Below are 18,356 nucleotides of genomic sequence, written 5' to 3'. Positions count from 1 at the left end.
TTGCACTTGGCTGCTGCTTGTGGATTTGCCAGGCATCTGGCAAACAGGAAGGGCCACTGGCCTGGATCCAGCAACCTCTTCTCATGTTCTGAATGGAAACAGGAGCAGAAATCTCCAGTGTTCCCTGATTTATCCCATATCCAGAACGGGTATCAGTCCAGCAAATGCATCCCAGTGTTGCTGCTTTCAGCTCACAAACAAAACACAACAATGCTCAAAGGGGATATGGATTATCCAGCAAATTCTGAAGAACCACAAATTTCCCATCCCTGATCTGGCAGGTTTTTTGGTTTTTTTTTACTTTCAACACCTTCTGCATTTTCCTGCTTCTCTGACGGCAAAGGCTATGGTGTACAAGTCGCAGGAGCTTGCAATTTTCTCCTCCTGTTGCCTGTGTTGGGTATATTTGCAATTTTGGTTATACAGAAGGTATAAAGGCGTTTGCAACCTTTGAGGCTGCAGTCCCTGTGTTGACTTATCTGGGGGCAAACTCTGCTAAACAGAGTGGAACGTGCTTTTGCGAAACCAGGCGACGGATTGCTCTGCAAATGGCACATATATTTTAAATAGCACAGCTTTATATGTCAAGTTATAAATGATGCATCTTATACTGGCAAACCAGTAACATAAGCTTAGGTTTGACAAGGAAACAAGTACTGGATACCATTTCAATCCTCTTCCTCCTGTTTCAGTTTTTCCCCCCCGGGGTTTTAGGGGGAAAGTGAGGGGACTTCTACATCTTCGAAATTTCCCGAAGAACGGGGTTGCAGTCAACGTTCTGAAGATCACTGAATAGAGCTGTCCCATCACAGAAGGACTCTAGGAGGGAAGTGGGGTGTAGTGGTTAGAGCGTCAGACTAGGACCTGGGAGATCAGGATTCAAATCCCCACTCAGTCCTGAAGTTCCCTGGGTGAGCCTGGAGTCAGTGACAGCCCCTTAACCTACCTCACAGGGTGGTTGTAGAGATGAATTAAGGAGAGGGGTGAACCATGTGTCCTTGGAGGAATAGGTAAAGATAAAGGGACCCCTGACCATTAGGTCCAGTCATGACCGACTCTGGGGTTGCGGCGCTCATCTCGCTTTATTGGCCGAGGGAGCCAACGTAGAACTTCCAGCTCATGTGGCCACCATGACTAAGCCACTTCTGGCGAACCAGAGCAGCGCACGGAAACGCCATTTACCTTCCCGATGGAGCGGTACCTATTTATCTACTTGCACTTTGAGGTGCTTTTGAACTGCTAGGTTGGCAGGATCAGGGACTGAGCAACGGGAGCTCACCCCGTCGCAGGGATTCGAACCGCCAACCTTCTGATCGGCAAATCCTAGGCTCTGTGGTTTAACCCACAGCGCCACTCGCATCCCTCCTTGGAGGAATATAAACACAATAAACAAGCTCTTTTGCTGACCTGCTTAAGAAAGCTGGAGGGGCCAGTCAGATGGGAGTTGTCATCTCTACATGGTTGCGATTGGCCAGGTACTAGTCCCAAAACACGCTTGGGGGATTCCTAGTGCTGACGTCATGCTATGGATCTTATTTACCACCATCTTAGAAACAGATCTCCAAAGCCTCCGACTAAGAGACCTTTCCAAGCCGTATCTTAGAAACGTTTTAAAACAGGCAAATGGATCTGAAGAACTTTAAGGTGTGGGGAAATTTTATAATGCATTTAAGAGAACACTGCAAACAGCTAAAAACTTTGGCAGGATTTGAGTAACACTTGCAATTATGGTCAAAATGGATTGCTTAAGAAAAACAGATAAAACAAGAGAAGCAGTAGGAAAAAGATTGATAATGGTAACCATGTAAGGGTGGAGCAGAGTCGAAGGATTCAGGGAGTCCCAAATGATGATGTTTAATGTTTGAATGTAAATTTGCAATGCAAAACTTGAAACCTTCTGCCTGCAAATCAGGTCTAACATGACCCCTCTGGTTACTCAGACAAAATGCAGTGCTATAACTCCCGTCATCCCTGAGCTCTGGCCTTGCTAGCTAGGGGTGATGGGAGTTGTAGTTCAACAACATCTGGGGACCCACAGGTGGAGAACGGCTGGTTTACAAGTTTTGGTCATTGTGTTAAAAACAGCAGATGAGTTTGGTCAAGCTGTGTTGGGACTGGACTGTTTTCCGACTGCAGGTGAAGCCCCACCTGGTTGAGCGGTCCTCCCCGTAGATGCTCCCTGCAGGCAGAGATCTAAATAATCCGGTAGAAAGATCCTAGTCTCCTCTCCTACGTGCTAGCTTTCTGGGTGCAAAGATGAGTGGCAGAAACACACAAGTCTTCAGCCTCCCACCTGCAGTAAGAAAGTATTGCAGTCTAAAGTGACTTCTTCTTCATCTTCTCTGAGTGTCGACTAGGCATTTGATCACACAAAATCTCAATTATAAGAGCCAGGGCCGTCTTAAGCATATCCCGCGCTGTGGTGCAAAGATCCCTCCTGCACACCCCCTGGCAAATCCAAAACAACAATAATAATTTATTGTTTATACCCAGCCCACCCTGGGTGGCTTCCAACAAATATTAAAATACAGTGGTCTGTTAAACATTAAAAGCTTCCCTAAACAGGGCTGCCTTCAGATGTCTTCTAAAAGTCTGGTTGTTGTTGTTCTCTTTGACATCTGGTGGGAGGGCGTTCCACAGGGCGGGGGCCACCACCAAGAAGGCCTTCAGGAATCCAACTGTGAAGTGATGTGAGTAAACTTACTTTATGGACTTTGAATAAGATTGTGGCGCCTTTATTCTTTTCAGAGGGATTCAAGGGAGCTTACCAGGAACATACAATGCAATCTGAGACAGACTGAATTGTATAATAGTGAGAGGCTCACACGAGCCTGCAACCAGCTATCCACTGTGCATGTAAAAAGAGGAATGTAACTCTGCTAAGCAAAGGAACCTGCTAGCACAAGTTAGGAAGGATATTAATAAATATCCTGAACATTTTCACATAAGCTAGGTGCCAAATGGCTCCTTAAACCAGTCGCCAAAATGTCTGGTTGCCATTTTGGGGCAAGACAGCTCTAAAGTGTTTTGTTTTTTTTTCAAACGAAGGACTGACGGTGATGGATTGTCAATTAAACATCTGCCTGGTTCAGAGGAAAGCCTTGAGCTAGGTTTGAGAACTTAAAGAAGAAAAGTTACTTGATCCAGGGACAGTTCACATCTATATTGGACTATACTGACCTCTTTTTCTTAATAGCGACACAGACCATTCATAACATAAGGTAAAGGTAAAGGGACCCCTGACCGTTAGGTCTAGTCGTGGCCGACTCTGGGGTTGCGGCGCTCATCTCGCTTTATTGGCCGAGGGAGCCGGCGTACAGCTCCCAGGTCATGTGGCCAGCATGACTAAGCCACTTCTGGCGAACCAGAGCAGTGCACGGAAATGCCGTTTACCTTCCCGCCGGAGCGGTACCTATTTATCTACTTGCACTTTGACGTGCTTTCGAACTGCTAGGTTGGCAGGAGCTGGGACCGAGCAACGGGAGCTCACCCCGTCGCGGGGATTCAAACCGCCGACCTTCTGATCGGCAAGCCCTAGGCTCTGTGGTTTAACCCACAGCGCCACCCGCGTCTCCTATTCATAACATAGGGACATTCAATTTCTGGAAACCACAGAAGGGATTGCTCTCCTGGACTTTTGCCTGGTTTCAATTCAATTTGAAACCAGTCCGTTCCTATGATGCTCCCAATATCATTTTTATGACGGCCGGCGGGGTTTCTCTGCGATTTACAAGTGATCGTTTTATTGACGCCGTTTGTGTATTTTATTGATTTCCGCCAATCTCCAAGAGGACTTTGGTTGATGGATTGTCCAGAAATGGAATAAATTGAACTTCTAGAACCATGTTCCTCCTAAGACAGCCCTCAGGCCAAACAACCTGTCAAATTCCTCCAGATCTCTTGCTCGCATTATCCTTCTTCCCATGGATGTCCAATGACGCCTAGTGTAGGCACACACTCATTTTCCTCACACAAAGAACTAACTTAAGATACTTGACATCATCACAACAACTATAAGTCAGCTCTGGATTGATTCACTAGGCCCAGGAACAGCTAAGTCTTAAAACAGTCATGTTGGTTGACAGCATTTTTCGGAGTCCCAATCAAAGGTGCTCTCACTTGCTGTTAGAAACTCGGATAGATAAGCTGAGGTACCAAATGCCTCCTTAAACCACGGTTACAGTCATCAAAACAGAATGTCTAGTTGTCATTTTGGGACAAGACTAAAGCCTAAGATGCTTAACAGGAAAACCCTTTGTCACCTTTTAACTGATGCGTCCCCAGTCAACCTCTAAATTTGCCGTTCCTGATTTGAGTGGCAGATATCTCTCATGCCCTCTTATTACGTTTATGATGCAAGGCTCTCTCTTCCTGCGAGTTCTTTTCAAAACCGGTTGTAGCATCTCAAGATCAAAATGCTAAAAATAATTATTAAATGCAGGATGATGTCCTCTCTCTGCTAGATTAAGATTTTAAAATCACTTAACACCCCGAAGCCCAGGCCATCATGTTAAGAATGTCATGCAAGATACTGTACCGTTTTGTTATCTAGTGCACTCCTAACACATTCCTTCCATTCTGTTAGGCAGGATTCTAAATCTTCCCATTTTCCAGCTGAGAAACTTGAGGCCAAGTGTGATTGTCCATGCACTGGCGGAGGCTGATGGGTGGCGGTACTTTGGTTCTCAAATTTAATCCGTTTCAGAAGTCCGTTCCAAAACCAAAGCGTTCCAAAACCAAGGTGCGCTTTCCCATAGAAAGCAATGCAAAACTGATTAATCCGTTCCAGACTTTTAAAAACAACCCCTAAAACAGCAACTTAACATGGATTCTACTATCCAACGAGACCATTGATCCATAAAATGAAAGCAATAATCAACGTACTTACTATAAAATAAATAAGACAGCATTGCAGATGATAAAAAATAAAATTAACTTTTTTCTTACCTGCACTGATGATGGTCATTGTTTGGATGGGGGGCTTTTATCCATTTCCGCAGTCACACAATCAATCAATCAATCAATCAATCGTAAAACGAAAAACAAGCCACAGTCAGAAAAATGAAAAAGCCACACAAACAAAAACATAAAAAATAGCAAAAACAAAAGCGCCAAATTTAATCCGTTCTGGAAGTCTGTTTGACTTCTGAAATGTTTGAAAACCAAGGTGCAGCTTCTGATTGGTGTAGGCACCCCGGAAACAATAGCCTACAGCTACTTCAGACGTTCGGCATCTGAAAAACGTTCAGAAACCGGAACACTTCCGGGTTTTCGGCGTTTGAGAACCAAGGCGTTTGCGAACCAAGGTAGCACTATAATGGACTGACTGCGCTTGATTCTAAGTTGATCCTCTGGCTACTTCAGCTGACAACCTTGAGCTAGGTTAAGAGCTTTGAGAAGAAAAGTCACTTGAGGCAGGGACAGTTCACCTATATATTGGCTGATTCCGACCTCTTTATTCTTAACGGTGACTGCTCCTGCTCAGGCTGGGCGGAAAAAGCAATTTGGTTCCTGAAATTCATTCTGATGGCGCAGATAAAATAGAACGGATGGAATTCTACAGGCTGTGTTGCTAGTGTGTGAAAACGGCCACGATCCAAGGATCCCCAGGCACACAGCTCCAGATGGTGGAGACATCAGGCACCATCCAGGTGTCCAGGCATCCTCAATTGATCGCAAGTGTCTGAGAAAAAAAGGTAAAGGGACCCCTGACCATTAGGTCCAGTTGTGACCGACTCTGGCCAAGCGAACTGGCGTACAGCTTCCAGGTCATGTGGCCAGCATGACTAAGCCGCTTCTGGCGAACCAGAGCAGCGCACGGAAACGCCGTTTACCTTCCCGCCAGAGCGGTACCTATTTATCTACTTGCACTTTGACGTGCTTTCGAACTGCTAGGTTGGCAGGAGCAGGGACCGAGCAACGGGAGCTCACCCCGTCGCGGGGATTCGAACCGCCGACCTTCTGATCGGCAAGTCCTAGGCTCTGTGGTTTAACCCACAGCGCCAACCGCGCCCCTTTGTCTGATAGCCAGGTGCAAAATCCGCCTGGTCAATTTTGAACATGAACAGGCAGCCTGCATTTCTCTGCCATGCTTGGACTGGGGCCAATTAAATAAATTGAGGTTAAGAGCCATGGGGAAGCAAGATTTTTAGAAGGTCCCGGCGAGCGTAACGATCATCACTTTCCTGAGACCGCTGCAGGCCTTCTGGAAATGGCTCCCGCCGTCGCTTTGAGTTTCACGCGGAGCAGTTTATAGTCAAGGCAGTTATCAGGAATGAACCTGCGTCCGTCGTGTGGTTCAGAGAAGCAGCTCAACTTTAGCTCAGGCAACCAGGCATTTGACAGCAGCAAGTCAAGGTGAAAAACCCAATGATATGAAGGACTCCCAGACAACTAGGGCGCTGCAAAAATATTTTCCATTTCCTCCGAAGAGTCACTCGCAAAATGCAACGCCCTTTAGCAGTCAAATTTGCACACTTGGGAGCTAACCCGGAAGACAGGAATCAGGCAGAGATTGGGGACTCATGCAACATGTTGGCGACTAATATACACTCAACAATTACCAAAATGATTATACATTCTTTATCCAACTTCTGAGAAAAATGCGAAACCTTATGCAAAGCCACAGAGACTTGCGAACTACCCAACCTAAGCTGAACTTATAATGTCTGATTTCAATGGATTTTGCAAGTGCTTAACTCAGACTTTTGTTTTCTTTATCTTTTTAGGTAAGTTCATGGAGATACCAACCAAAGGTAAGTTTGGTGTCGTTCACAATACTGAGAGATGCTAGTAAAGTTGTAAAGGTAAAGGGACCCCTGACCATTAGGTCCAGTCATGACCGACTCTGGGGTTGCGGCGCTCATCTCGCTTTACTGGCCAAGGGAGCCGGCGTACAGCTTCCGGGTCGTGTGGCCAGCAGGACTAAGCCGCTTCTGGCGAACCAGAGCAGCGCATGGAAACGCCGTTTACCTTCCCGCCAGAGTGGTACCTATTTATCTACTTGCACTTTGACGTGCTTTTGAACTGCTAGGTTGGCAGGAGCAGGGACCGAGCAACGGGAGCTCACCCTGTCGCGGGGATTCGAACCACCGACCTTCCAATCGGCAAATCCTAGGCTCTGTGGTTTAACCCACAGCTCCACCCGCGTCCCACAAAAGAGGTAGAGAAACCAAATAATCTGTCAATAGACATCCAGAGAGAGAGAGAGAGAGAGAGAAAGTTGACTTTGATGAATCTAGCTCAGACTCGCAGATTCATTTCGCTCAATGCTGCCTACACTGATTGGCAGAAACTTTCGCGCAATTTCTGGCAGCGGATCTTCCCATCGTTTCCTGAAAACGCCAGCCAGAGTTTGAGTTCTTCTGTGGGAAAAGCAGATGTTCTACCTCTGAGCTACTACATGCGTCTCCATGGAAGGGCTCCTTCGGCCATAGCTGCCAACTTACAGATTTGAAAATAAGGAACCAGCAGCCTTGAAAATAAGGGATCAGCAGCCTCGAAAATAAGGGATCAGCAGCCAGACCAGGGAGAAGAGTCGGCGGAAGAAGATTGGAAGAAATTTAAAGACTATTTACAGAAATATTGCAAAATTAATGAATGTTAGAATGATGTTGGATAGAAATTAAGTGATTTCCAGCTGTAATGTTTTAAGAGAATATGGAAAAAAAAAGGTCTAGAAGCAGGTTAAAATTTATTGATAAGGATTTGCTGAACTAACAATCTGAATTGGAATACAAAAAAGGGAGGTATATGAGGAGGTCTGGGAAATAAGTTAATGGAAAATAAGTAATGGAAACTGTGTGTGTTTTTAATCATTTTTATTTTGTATTTTTATTATTTTTTATTTTTTATTTTTGATTTTTATTGTATTAATATTGAAAACTTTAATAAATATCTTTTTTTTAAAAAAAAAGAAAATAATGGATCAGCAGCCAAAATAAGGGATTTTCAGGACACAGGTATGTTCAACTTCTGAGCCCCTCCGAGCCAAAGGCAGAAAGCCCAGCCAGCAGCCAAACGAAGCTTCAATCGGTGGTTCCCACAGCGCAGCAACCCAGCAAAGGGGATGCAGCAAGGAAAACCACTGTCACCTCTCCGCTGGGAAGCGCTGAGCAAAGGCGAGTCCCCAGGCAATGCGGCTGATTTGATCGGCACAAGGCATGCAAGCTCCACCTCCCAGTCGTTCTTATTGGGTGAGCAACGCAGCCAAGCAACACAGTTGGAGCCTCCCTCCTCCCTGGCCGGCAGGGAGGGAGGGAGAGGAGCTGCTTCCTTTGAAACCCGGGAAATTTAAGGGACATCATCAATAAGGGACAGCAGCGGGACATGGCGCTGGGATAAGGGAGTTTCCCACCAAATAAGGGACGGTTGACAGCTATGAGCCAGAGTCCGAGTCCTTCTGTGGGAAAAGCGATGCTCTACCTCTACCTCTGAGCTGCTACACATGCCTCCATGGAAGGACTCCTTCATCCAGCGCACCTTGCGGAACTCCTTGCCACAAGATGCGGCGACGGCCGATGACTTGGACGAGCTTAGAAGTAGGGATGAGACAAACCCTCGTGGCTTTAAAAGGACACTAGACAAATTCAACCGAGAGCAGGCACAGCAAAACAGAGCAGTAAACGAACCCCGCACCTTAACCTTCATATAAAAAGTCAATTTGTTAATTTACGACCCGGAGCAGAAAACGAAAGGAAAAGACCAGCACGACCCAATTCTTTATCTCTATTTAAACCTTCTTTTTTTTTTTTACCTCTTCTGCCATTGCTCTTATCTTCTGATCGGCGCAACGGAGGCACGACCACCCTGAGTATTCTTTTTAAATATATATATTTATTATTGCAGATGCTTATTCCAAGCAAATCAGATCTTGTTTATTTTCCTCAATTGGCTTTATTAGTATTCTGCAAGCTACATTGGCTTCCTCTTGAACACAACAACAACAGAGAGAGGAATTCCCCTTCGCCCGGGCAGTTTTCGCTTTTTTCCCCTCTTCTTTTTGCAGAATGAAAACAAAGATCTTGTTGTAGGGGACACAATTTGCCTAACGGAGGGACGGTAGCCAAAAAAAGGGGGGGAGGTAGAGAAGAGGGGAAGAAATATCTGGGAAACTGTTCTGTTGGTTTGGCCCTGAAACGAGAGTTTGCAGAGAAGGCCGGGAAATATTTTGTCTCATGGATTCAGCGATCCGAGCCCCGATCCCTCAAGTAACCTCAGACAAGCAGCTCAGAGCCCAGACAGACAACCTCCTTCCCTGAAGTGGCAACTCTTGAACTCGCAATGGCAGCCGCCCTGACCTCCCTGCTCCCGGTTCTGATCTCCGGAGAGGGAAGTGATTTTGGGGAGGGCAAAACAGCCAGAAATTGCCAATGTGACAGAGAGGAGAGCAGCCCCGTCATAAACATTTTGCCTTAGACAGTGTGCTGTAGTGGCTAGAGCAAGCTTTCTCAAACTCAGCCCTCCCCCAACTGTTTTTTATTTTATTATTATATTGTTGTAATTTCCCTTTTTTCTGTTTTCGTGTGTTATTTTGCTTTGTGGTTTTTGTTATAATTGTGGAAACTTTAATATTTTTTTTTTAAAAAAGAAAACAAAAACCCCCATAATTTTCTTAACAATCAAACATAAATTGGTCTTAACACTAAAGACCCAACCTGCCGTCTATTCCATATTCCATATTACTTATTGCCAATTATTTATTGCCAATACACACTTTTATCATAATTGAAATTTTTCTTAATATATGTAACTGTTAGATATAACGGTTTTTGGAATACAATTCCCATCATCCCTGGTCCTGGTAGCTAGGGACGATGGGAGTCGTAGTCCAATGGCATCCAGGGTCCCATGGCTGTGTTAAGAGTGTCAGACTAGGACCTAGAAGAAACCACTGTTTGAATCCCCTGCTCTCTGTCACGAAACTCACTGGGTGTGTGGCCTGGAGCAAAGTGCTGCCTCTCAAACCATCCTATCTTACAGGGTCGTTGTGTGGCGAAAACAGGGAGGGACAGAAACTGTAGGCGTCGCCTCTGAGTCTTTGAAGGAAAGGTGGGGCCCAAGCTTAATAAATATTATCTGCGATTTCTGCATCGCAAGCCGGGTTGGTCTAGATCAGTGTTTCCCAACCTTGTGCCTCCAGCTGTTTTTGAACTACAATTCCCATCATCCCTGACCACTGGTCTTGCTAGCTAGGGATGATGGGAGTTGTAGGCCAAAAACATCTGGAGGCACAAGGTTGGGAAACACTGGTCTAGATGAGCCTTGGGGTGCCCTAGAATTCTAGGATTCCTATGGCTATCCAGACTCAAGACAGCAGGTGCATTTTTTGAAATGTGCCGTGATCCCAGTTTCAGCATTGCAAGAACCATGCACCGTAAGTGAGATAACATCCTTTAAACCTCACTTTGTGCGCGACAACGGCGGCAAGAGTCTTAATAGCACAAGGATGGAAGAACAAGGAAATCCCCACTAAAGAACTATGGCAAGAAAAACTGATGGACTACGCAGACCTGGCAAAATACACATCATTTTGGACTCACAGCTGTCCATGGAGGCACAGGACAATTCTGTATCCAGGGCAGCTGTTTACCAGCTCCATCTGGTATGCAGGGTGAGACCTTCCCTGCCCGCGGACTGTCTTGCCAGAGTGGTGCATGCTCTAGTTATCTCCCGCTTGGACTACTGCAATGCGCTGTATGTGGGGCTACCTTTGAAGGTGACCCGGAAACTACAACTAATCCAGAATGCGGCAGCTAGACTGGTGACTGGGAGCGGCCGCCGAGACCACATAACACCGGTCTTGAAAGACCTACATTGGCTCCCAGGACGTTTCCGAGCACAATTCAAAGTGTTGGTGCTGACCTTTAAAGCCCTAAACGGCCTCAGCCCAGTATACCTGATGGAGCGTCTCCACCCCCATTGTTCTACCCGGACACTGAGGTCCAGCTCCAAGGGCCTTCTAGTGGTTCCATCATTGCGAGAAGCAAAGCTACAGGGAACCAGGCAGAGGGCCTTCTCGGTGGTGGCGCCCGCCCTGTGGAACTCCCTCCCATCAGATGTCAAAGCGATAAACAACTACCTAACATTCAGAAGACATCTTAAGGCAGCCCTGTTCAGGGAAGTTTTTAATGTGTGACATTTTAGCGTATTTTTGGTCTCTGTGGAAGCCGCCCAGAGTGGCTGGGCAAACCCTGCCAGATGGGCAGGGTACAAATAATTTATTATTATTATTATTATTATTATTATTATTATTATTATTAACTACGGGACAAGGATAACTGTGACTTTAAAGATGAATGGGAACCTTTTACAAAGTACTTAAAGAAGCAACAAAACAAACTGGACTCCTCGGCAGGTTTTGAATAAACACTCGCAAACTTTTTTATTGACAATAGTCAGTTAGGTAAATTAAGGATCCATACAATTTTGTAACATGCAGAGAGTAATATTTGTTGATAAACCAGAGAGAGGAGCTGAGGGAAGTCTGGAGGGGGTTATTTTATGGGGGGATTAAGGATGATATGTTTTTTGATAAAATGTCTTGTTGAAATTCCTAATAAAGAATATTTTAAAAGTAAATAAATAAACCTCAACGCTTTTTTAAGGGTTTGAAAACACCCGGCACACATTGTTTGGTTTGTGTCTCTGCTGCTACCCAAGAAAGCAATCAGCACTATTCTCCACAATGCAGGAGGGGGGTACCCGAATTTGAACCCGCGACCTTCTGAACGCAATACGTGCCCCCTTACAAGGGAGCTGCCCTAGATCTGTGACTTGCGACTGGAAATTCCCCAGCGCATCGCTCCACTAGTCCAACGAGGGGCTTGGCAAATCCAGCCCTAATTCATTCAGGTCATTGTTGCCTGAGGAGGTTGGAAAACAGAAAGGATCTCTTTCGGCAAACAAGGCTAAAAATAAAAGTCGGCGCTGCTTTTCGGTCTCGGTATTTATTTATTCAACACCCACGGTTCTCCCCCCTCCCCATCTAAACTCCACAACAGCCCTGTGAGGTAGGTTCATAGCTGTCAACTTTTCCCTTTTCTTGCGAGGAATCCAATTCGGAATAAGGGAATTTCCCTTAAATAGAGGGAAACGTTGACAGCTATGGGTAGGTTCGGCTGAGGGGCGCCCACGGTCACATCTAGTGAGCTCCATGGGCCGAGTGAGATTCGAACTCGGGTCTTCCAAGTATGACACTCACTACGCTGCCTCCACTGGACATTCCACAAGTATTTAACCCGAAATAACATAAGGGGGGAAATTAAGGCACACTTAAATGTGATTTAAGTGTTCTGTTATGTAGAGGTGTCGCCTGGAATACTGTATTTGCAAACATTTAAAAGACAACAGCAGGTCCTTCCTTTTCTTAGAATCACAAAATTTGAGTTCGAAGGGACACAAAGGGTCATCTAGTCCAACCCCCTGAAATGCAGGAATCTTTTGCCCAAAGCAGGATTCAAACCCACAACCCCGAGATGCAGAGTCTCAGACTCTTATTGACTGTACTGAAAACTGTTGAGGAATAAATTCCAACAACCCAAATCACTGCCTGCAATCTCCCGATTCACACACTCGGAGGGGACAATCACCTGTGAAAACATTAATTACGATTTTGAAACTGTCAAGCGTCTTAATTACTGGGTTGCGTTCACTGCCACCGGAGCACGATTTCTGTTCTCATCCTGAAGCAAAGTTCTTAACCTGAAGCACTATTTCTGGGTTAGCGGAGTCTGTAACCTGAAACGTCTGTAACCTGAAGCATATGTAACCCAAGGTACCACTGTATAAGGAGTAGCTAGGTGGGGGAGAAAGTTAAATGGGTTGATGGTTCAAAACATCTCAGAGCACTAGCTTGGCGAAACCTGCAGTAAATTATCAACCCCTGCAGGGAAAGGTCGCAACGTGGAGTGTTTCACATTCCTGGTCCCCGCCAGCCACTCCCTTTCCTAAGGCACTCCATTCCATTGCCCTCTCTCCAGCTTCCCAGCCGATTCCCCCTCTTCATTCCACGGTCACTGAAAATGTATAAGCTACATATACACCCTATATTAAAAGCACACAGCTTCCTGCAAATAATGCTGAGAAATGTAGCTTTTCAAGGGTGCCGGGAGTTGTAGCACTACGGGAGGTAAACTACAGCTTCTGGAGTTTTCTGAGGGAAGCCACATGCATTAAATGTGCTGTAAACATACAGCGAATGTGACAGCTATGCACACGCTGTACATTTAAAGCACAAGGCTTCCCCCCCCCCCAAGAACTTTGGAAATTATAGTTTGGTAAGGGTGCTAGGTTCAGCAACAGGGAAACCACACAGATTCTAGGATCTTTAGGGTGCTTTAAAGGTGTGTTAAATATGATACCTGCTCATGAGGTTTGCTTGAGGCTAATGGATTGAGGTTGAATCCTGACAAGACAGAAGTATTGTTTTTGGGGAACAGGAGGTGGGCGGGTGTGGGGGACTCCCTGGTCCTGAATGGGGTAACTGTGCCCCTGAAGGACCAGGTGCGCAGCCTGGGAGTCATTCTGGACTCACAGCTGTCCATGGAGGCGCAGGTCAATTCTGTGTCCAGGGCAGCTGTTTATCAGCTCCATCTGGTACGCAGGCTGAAACCCTACCTGCCCGCGGACTGTCTTGCCAGAGTGGTGCATGCTCTAGTTATCTCCCGCTTGGACTACTGCAATGCGCTCTATGTGGGGCTACCTTTGAAGGTGACCCAGAAACTACAACTAATCCAGAATGCGGCAGCTAGACTGGTGACTGGGAGCGGCCGCTGAGACCATATAACACCGGTCTTGAAAGACCTACACTGGCTCCCAGTACGTTTCCGAGCACAATTTAAAATGTTGGTGCTGACCTTTAAAGCCCTAAACGGCCTCGGTCCAGCAGACCTGAAGGAGCGTCTCCACCCCCATCATTCTACCCGGACACTGAGGTCCAGCTCTGAGGGCCTTCTGGCGGTTCCCTCATTGCGAGAAGTGAGGTTACAGAGAACCAGGCAGAGGGCCTTCTCGGTGGTGGCACCCACCCTGTGGAACACCCTCCCACCAGATGTCAAAGAGAAAAATAACTACCAAACTTTTAGAAGACATCTGAAGGCAGCCCTCTTTAGGGAAGCTTTTAATGTTTAATAGGTTATTGTATTTTAGTGTTCTGTTGGAAGCCGCCCAGAGTGGCTGGAGAAACCCAGCCAGATGGGCGGGGTATAAATAAATTTAGTATTAACTATTATTATTAATTATTATTATTATTATTAACAGTGTTGGAAGCCGCCCAGAGTGGCTGGAGAAACCCAGCCAGGTGGGTGGGGTATAAATAATAATTATTATTATTATTGAGCAGAATCGGCAAGAGCAGGATATGCTTTTCCAATTAAATAATAATTTCTTAATTTGCGACCTGCACACATCAACGTGCAAGGGACCCCTCCCTGCCCCTCGGGAGGAGAGATGCTTTGCAGGCTGACACACACAAGAAGCAGGATTTCCGAGGGAGGCCATGCCTTTGCTCCGAGCCGCCTCCCATGCAAACTTCTCCAGGCTATTGTGTCTTTAATTTATTTATTTAAGAGCAGAAACAAACAAAAAAACCCAGCCGAAGGATCCGGACAACACACACACACACACACACACGTGTCTCTGGAGTGAGCACATGCAAACATTCCTGAGGCGGCCCCCCCCCACTCTTTTTTTAAATGGAGAAAAGAAAAAGCAGACCAGGAACAAAAGCCCGTCCAAAAAAAAGCAGCCAAAAACCACACACATACACACAGCAAAGGGACCCAGGAAGTAGACTAGCTATTCGACTCTCCTACGCCACAATTCCCTAAGGGCCTGCTTCAGCTTTGGGTTATTTTTTTTGGGTGGGGGGTTAATTGGGAAGGAAGGAAATGGGGGAAGGAACTCGCAAAACGATCCCTTGCCTCTCCTTGCAGAGGAGTGAATCGCCGAGATTCCGTCCCCAAGGAAAGTGGGGGGGGGGGGTGTGACCTGACGGCCATCCAATCCAAACCACTAACCCCCCCCCCCCCCCGCGCATCGCACACTTGCTCCGCGATTCCCCAAGTCCACCACACACAGGTCACAATAGAAAGCGCACCTTCCTGCTCTCCGTCTGGAACCCGCAGGGGGTTGCAAAAATTTGCAATTCTATTTTGCATCAGACAGCGAAGGGGGAGGGATAGGCAAAGGAGAGCCCGGCGCCTGGTGTTTTCTCCCCCCCCCCCCCGCAAATGCTCCCCTTTAGGGATTTTTTTCTGGCAGCTACAGACAGTGGCGTAGCGTGGGTTGTCAGCACCCAGGGCAAGGCAAGTAATTTGTGCCCCCTAACCCGTGGATTTGCGCCCCCTAACCCTAACCCCCCGGATGTTGCGCCCGGTGCGGCCGCCCCCCCTGCACCCCCCACGCTACGCCACTGGCTACAGATACCCACACCCCACCCCAAAATAGGAACCCACCACCCAAGAAGGGGGAAGCAAAGGAATTAAGATTTCTTTGGTGCTTTAAAGGAATTGCGCCGGGAGAATTGGCGAGGCGGAATAGAAAGCGCAGGAATTTCAGGTAATTGTGGGAGAGTTGGGGGAGTACCCCATGAAACTGCATGGAGATGGATGGGATTATATTATCTGCAAATTAAAGGTAAACCCAGAGTTTCCCATTGGAAAAAACAATCGCCTCTTCCAGGCATGGAGATGTCCCAGGAGAATGAAAGAAACTGGGGGGTTTAACAGGTGCAAAGGGGGATGGGATTGAGTCCAAAGTCACCCACACCAGGAAGTTTTGGGGGGGGGCATCAGCAGGGGGTCAGAAAATGGACACTGTCCCCTCCAATAAACTTAAGGCAGAAAGCCCTAGGTTTGTACCTTCTCAAGAGTAGGCCTACTGAAGTTAAAGGGACACGATGACTAACTTCGTAGGGTTTAAGAGGAGTCATGGATCTTGAACTGCAATACCAACGTGAACTTTCCAAGGAGCATATAATATTTGAGAGGGGGCGGACAGGTGGAACAAAGAAAGGGGTGACAGGTGGAACAAGGTAAGAAACATTATGGACTGCAGGTAACCCAAGTAGGGTGCAGGAGACTTTGAGCGGGACTTGGAAGTGGTACAGGAGGTACCGGGTTCAAATTCTGAGCATCTCCAAGCCAGAGGATTGGTGGTGGTGGTTTTTTTTAAACCGCAGGTAACAGGTGTTGTGGTCTGACTTCAGTGTTTTGAAAGGGGGGGTAGAGAAAGAGAAAGATGTTCGCTCCAAGAAAGGCATGGTGTTGGGAGCTTGCCAAGACAAAAGTAGAAATTGGAGCCGATTTGTGGGGTGCCGCAGGTGCCCCCCCCAAAGGTGCGAAGGAGAAGCAGAGGTCGGTGGGGAGAAAACTGGTGGAGTTGGGAGGATAGGAACGGAAGATTCCCTTCTCTGCAGACCCGCTGGAACCCGCTAACAAAAGGAAAGGGCAGGTAAATCGAGGGTGAAAGAGAGTCCTCGATTTACCTGGACAGGTGCGAGGCAGCAAACAACTTAAGAGCAAGCAGGTAACCTCTCCCTCTCCCTCCCCCCCACCCCCCGGGTATTTTCCGAAAGAAAAAGGCAACCGGTACCCCCAAGAGATGGGAAGGAAATAAACAATAGGGGTGCACAACACACGCACCCCAAATAAACGCAAAACAAGGAACAAAAGGATTAAATTCGGAGGAGAGGCAGGGTTTCTGGAGAGGTGTAACAAGCAACAGACGTGGGGGGGTCTGGTACCTCCAAAACCAGAGGTCCTTTTTATTCCCGGGGAGTCGGCGCAGGTGTTTCCAAAGGCGAAGGAACAGACCCCCCCTAAAAAAAGAGGGGCGCAGCCTCACCCCCCAAAAAATAGGGGCGCAAGCGCGCGCGCAAAGGGGAAGCGCCTACCTTGGCAAAATAGAGCATCCACAGCTCGTAGAGGCGCTCCTTGGAAGCCATGGTGCGGGGCGGCTGCGCCTCCCGTCCCTCCGTTCCCGGCTCACGCGGCGGCCAGATCCATGGCGCGGCGGCGGCGGCGCCTTTTCCCCGGGCGAGCGCAAGGGCAACTTTACGCGCGGCGCTGCCTTTCACTCCAAGCGGCGCGCAAAGCTCCCCCGGGCGCCGCGCTCCGCTCCCTCCGCCATGCTGGTGGCGACGGCCGCTGCCAGCCCTCGGGCTCCGGCTCCGGCTCCTCCTCCTCTCCCAGCACCTGATTCGCGGCCCGGCCCCGGCCCCGAGGGAGGAGAGACGCCGCCGCCTCGCCGACAACGCCGCCTCCGCCGCCGCTGTTCCTCCAGGTGTGCGCCACGGCGCGCAGCCTCGCCTGGGGGCGCACGGACTCCTCGCCTTTGGGGTGGGGTGGGGGCCCCGATTCGGCGATCCGCTTTACTTCAGAGTAGTCCCGTGGCCGCCAGCTGCGGAAGCGAGGAAATGCCTCCCTGTTTTGGACCTGATCCTGAGCTTCACGCAGGGAGAACTGCCTCGCTTGACTCGCGAGGAGTCCCCGCGGCCTGCGGCGTTGCTTGCAGTTAGGGCTCAAATGCCCGTTTCCCCCCGCCCGGTCTTCTTTTACGGCGAGTTCAAAGGAGGGGCTTTACTCCCGAGTAGGTTCAAGGATTGTTGCTATTTATTAAATTAAATTAGCCTCTCGAGCTCCTGGGATCGCAGCCCCAACGGCCGCCAATTTTTTCCTTTTCTTTCTTCCAGCCGCTCAAGTATTTGCCTTCTGCCGGTCAGGTCTTACTCGGGAGTAAGGCCCGCTGAGCTGCATGGAACTTACTCCCGGGTAAGTGCGTCTTGGCTTTATTGGAATGTTGGCTTTTATTTATTGAATTGAATTTCTACACCGCCCTACATCCGAGGGTCACAAGGCGGTTTACAATAGGAAAACACAAGAAACACGTAACTTTCTTGCGGGAGGGGTTTCTCACGTTAGTGGCGATGCGGGTCTAGACTTGGAAACAAAACCTCTACGCGCACAAGTTTAATAAGACTCCTCCGTGCCGCTGAGCAAGTGGGCAAGTTGCGACCCCTCTTTGCGCTCTGACTCGGGGCCGGATCCTTCCTTTATCAGGAGTAAACGCGTTGCAGGACAGCAGTGATAACAAGACTGTCCGGGAATCTTTAGCTGAGATTTCTGCATTTCTCGGGGTTGGACTAGATGACCCCGGGTGTCCCAACTATGACTTGACGCTCTCTAGGGGTGCAGTGCAGTTGGAAAATAGCCCAATTGCAGTTACAGCCAAGACAGACCACAACTCGTAAGTGTGTGTGTAGTCAGGATCCGTCCAGTGTGCCCTTGTAATACTGGGAACATACAAAAATACCAGCTTTTTCCTTCTTTTTTAAAGTAATTTTTATCAGTTTTCCA

The 18,356-nt window shown here is 47.8% G+C and overlaps 1 protein-coding gene across 3 annotated transcripts in view; it reads right to left on the bottom strand.

Moving 5' to 3' along the window:
• Positions 1-17,124, bottom strand: part of NBEAL2 (neurobeachin like 2) — a 202,455-nt gene extending 185,331 nt beyond the window's left edge. For all 3 annotated transcript variants that reach the window (XM_081931352.1, XM_081931354.1, XM_081931356.1), the window contains exon 1: positions 16,895-17,124. In XM_081931352.1, coding sequence (XP_081787478.1) covers positions 16,895-16,945 — 51 coding nt within the window. In that variant the 5' untranslated portion in view covers positions 16,946-17,124. The remainder of the gene's footprint in view (positions 1-16,894) is intronic.
• Positions 17,125-18,356: the final 1,232 nt, after the last annotated feature.

Source organism: Podarcis melisellensis, assembly GCF_964234715.1.
Source record: "Podarcis melisellensis genome assembly, chromosome: 12".
In the NCBI taxonomy this organism is placed as follows: Eukaryota; Metazoa; Chordata; class Lepidosauria; order Squamata; family Lacertidae; genus Podarcis; species Podarcis melisellensis.
The sequence above is the reverse complement of the archived record's forward strand: the minus strand, read 5'-3'. Positions and strand labels throughout refer to the sequence as shown.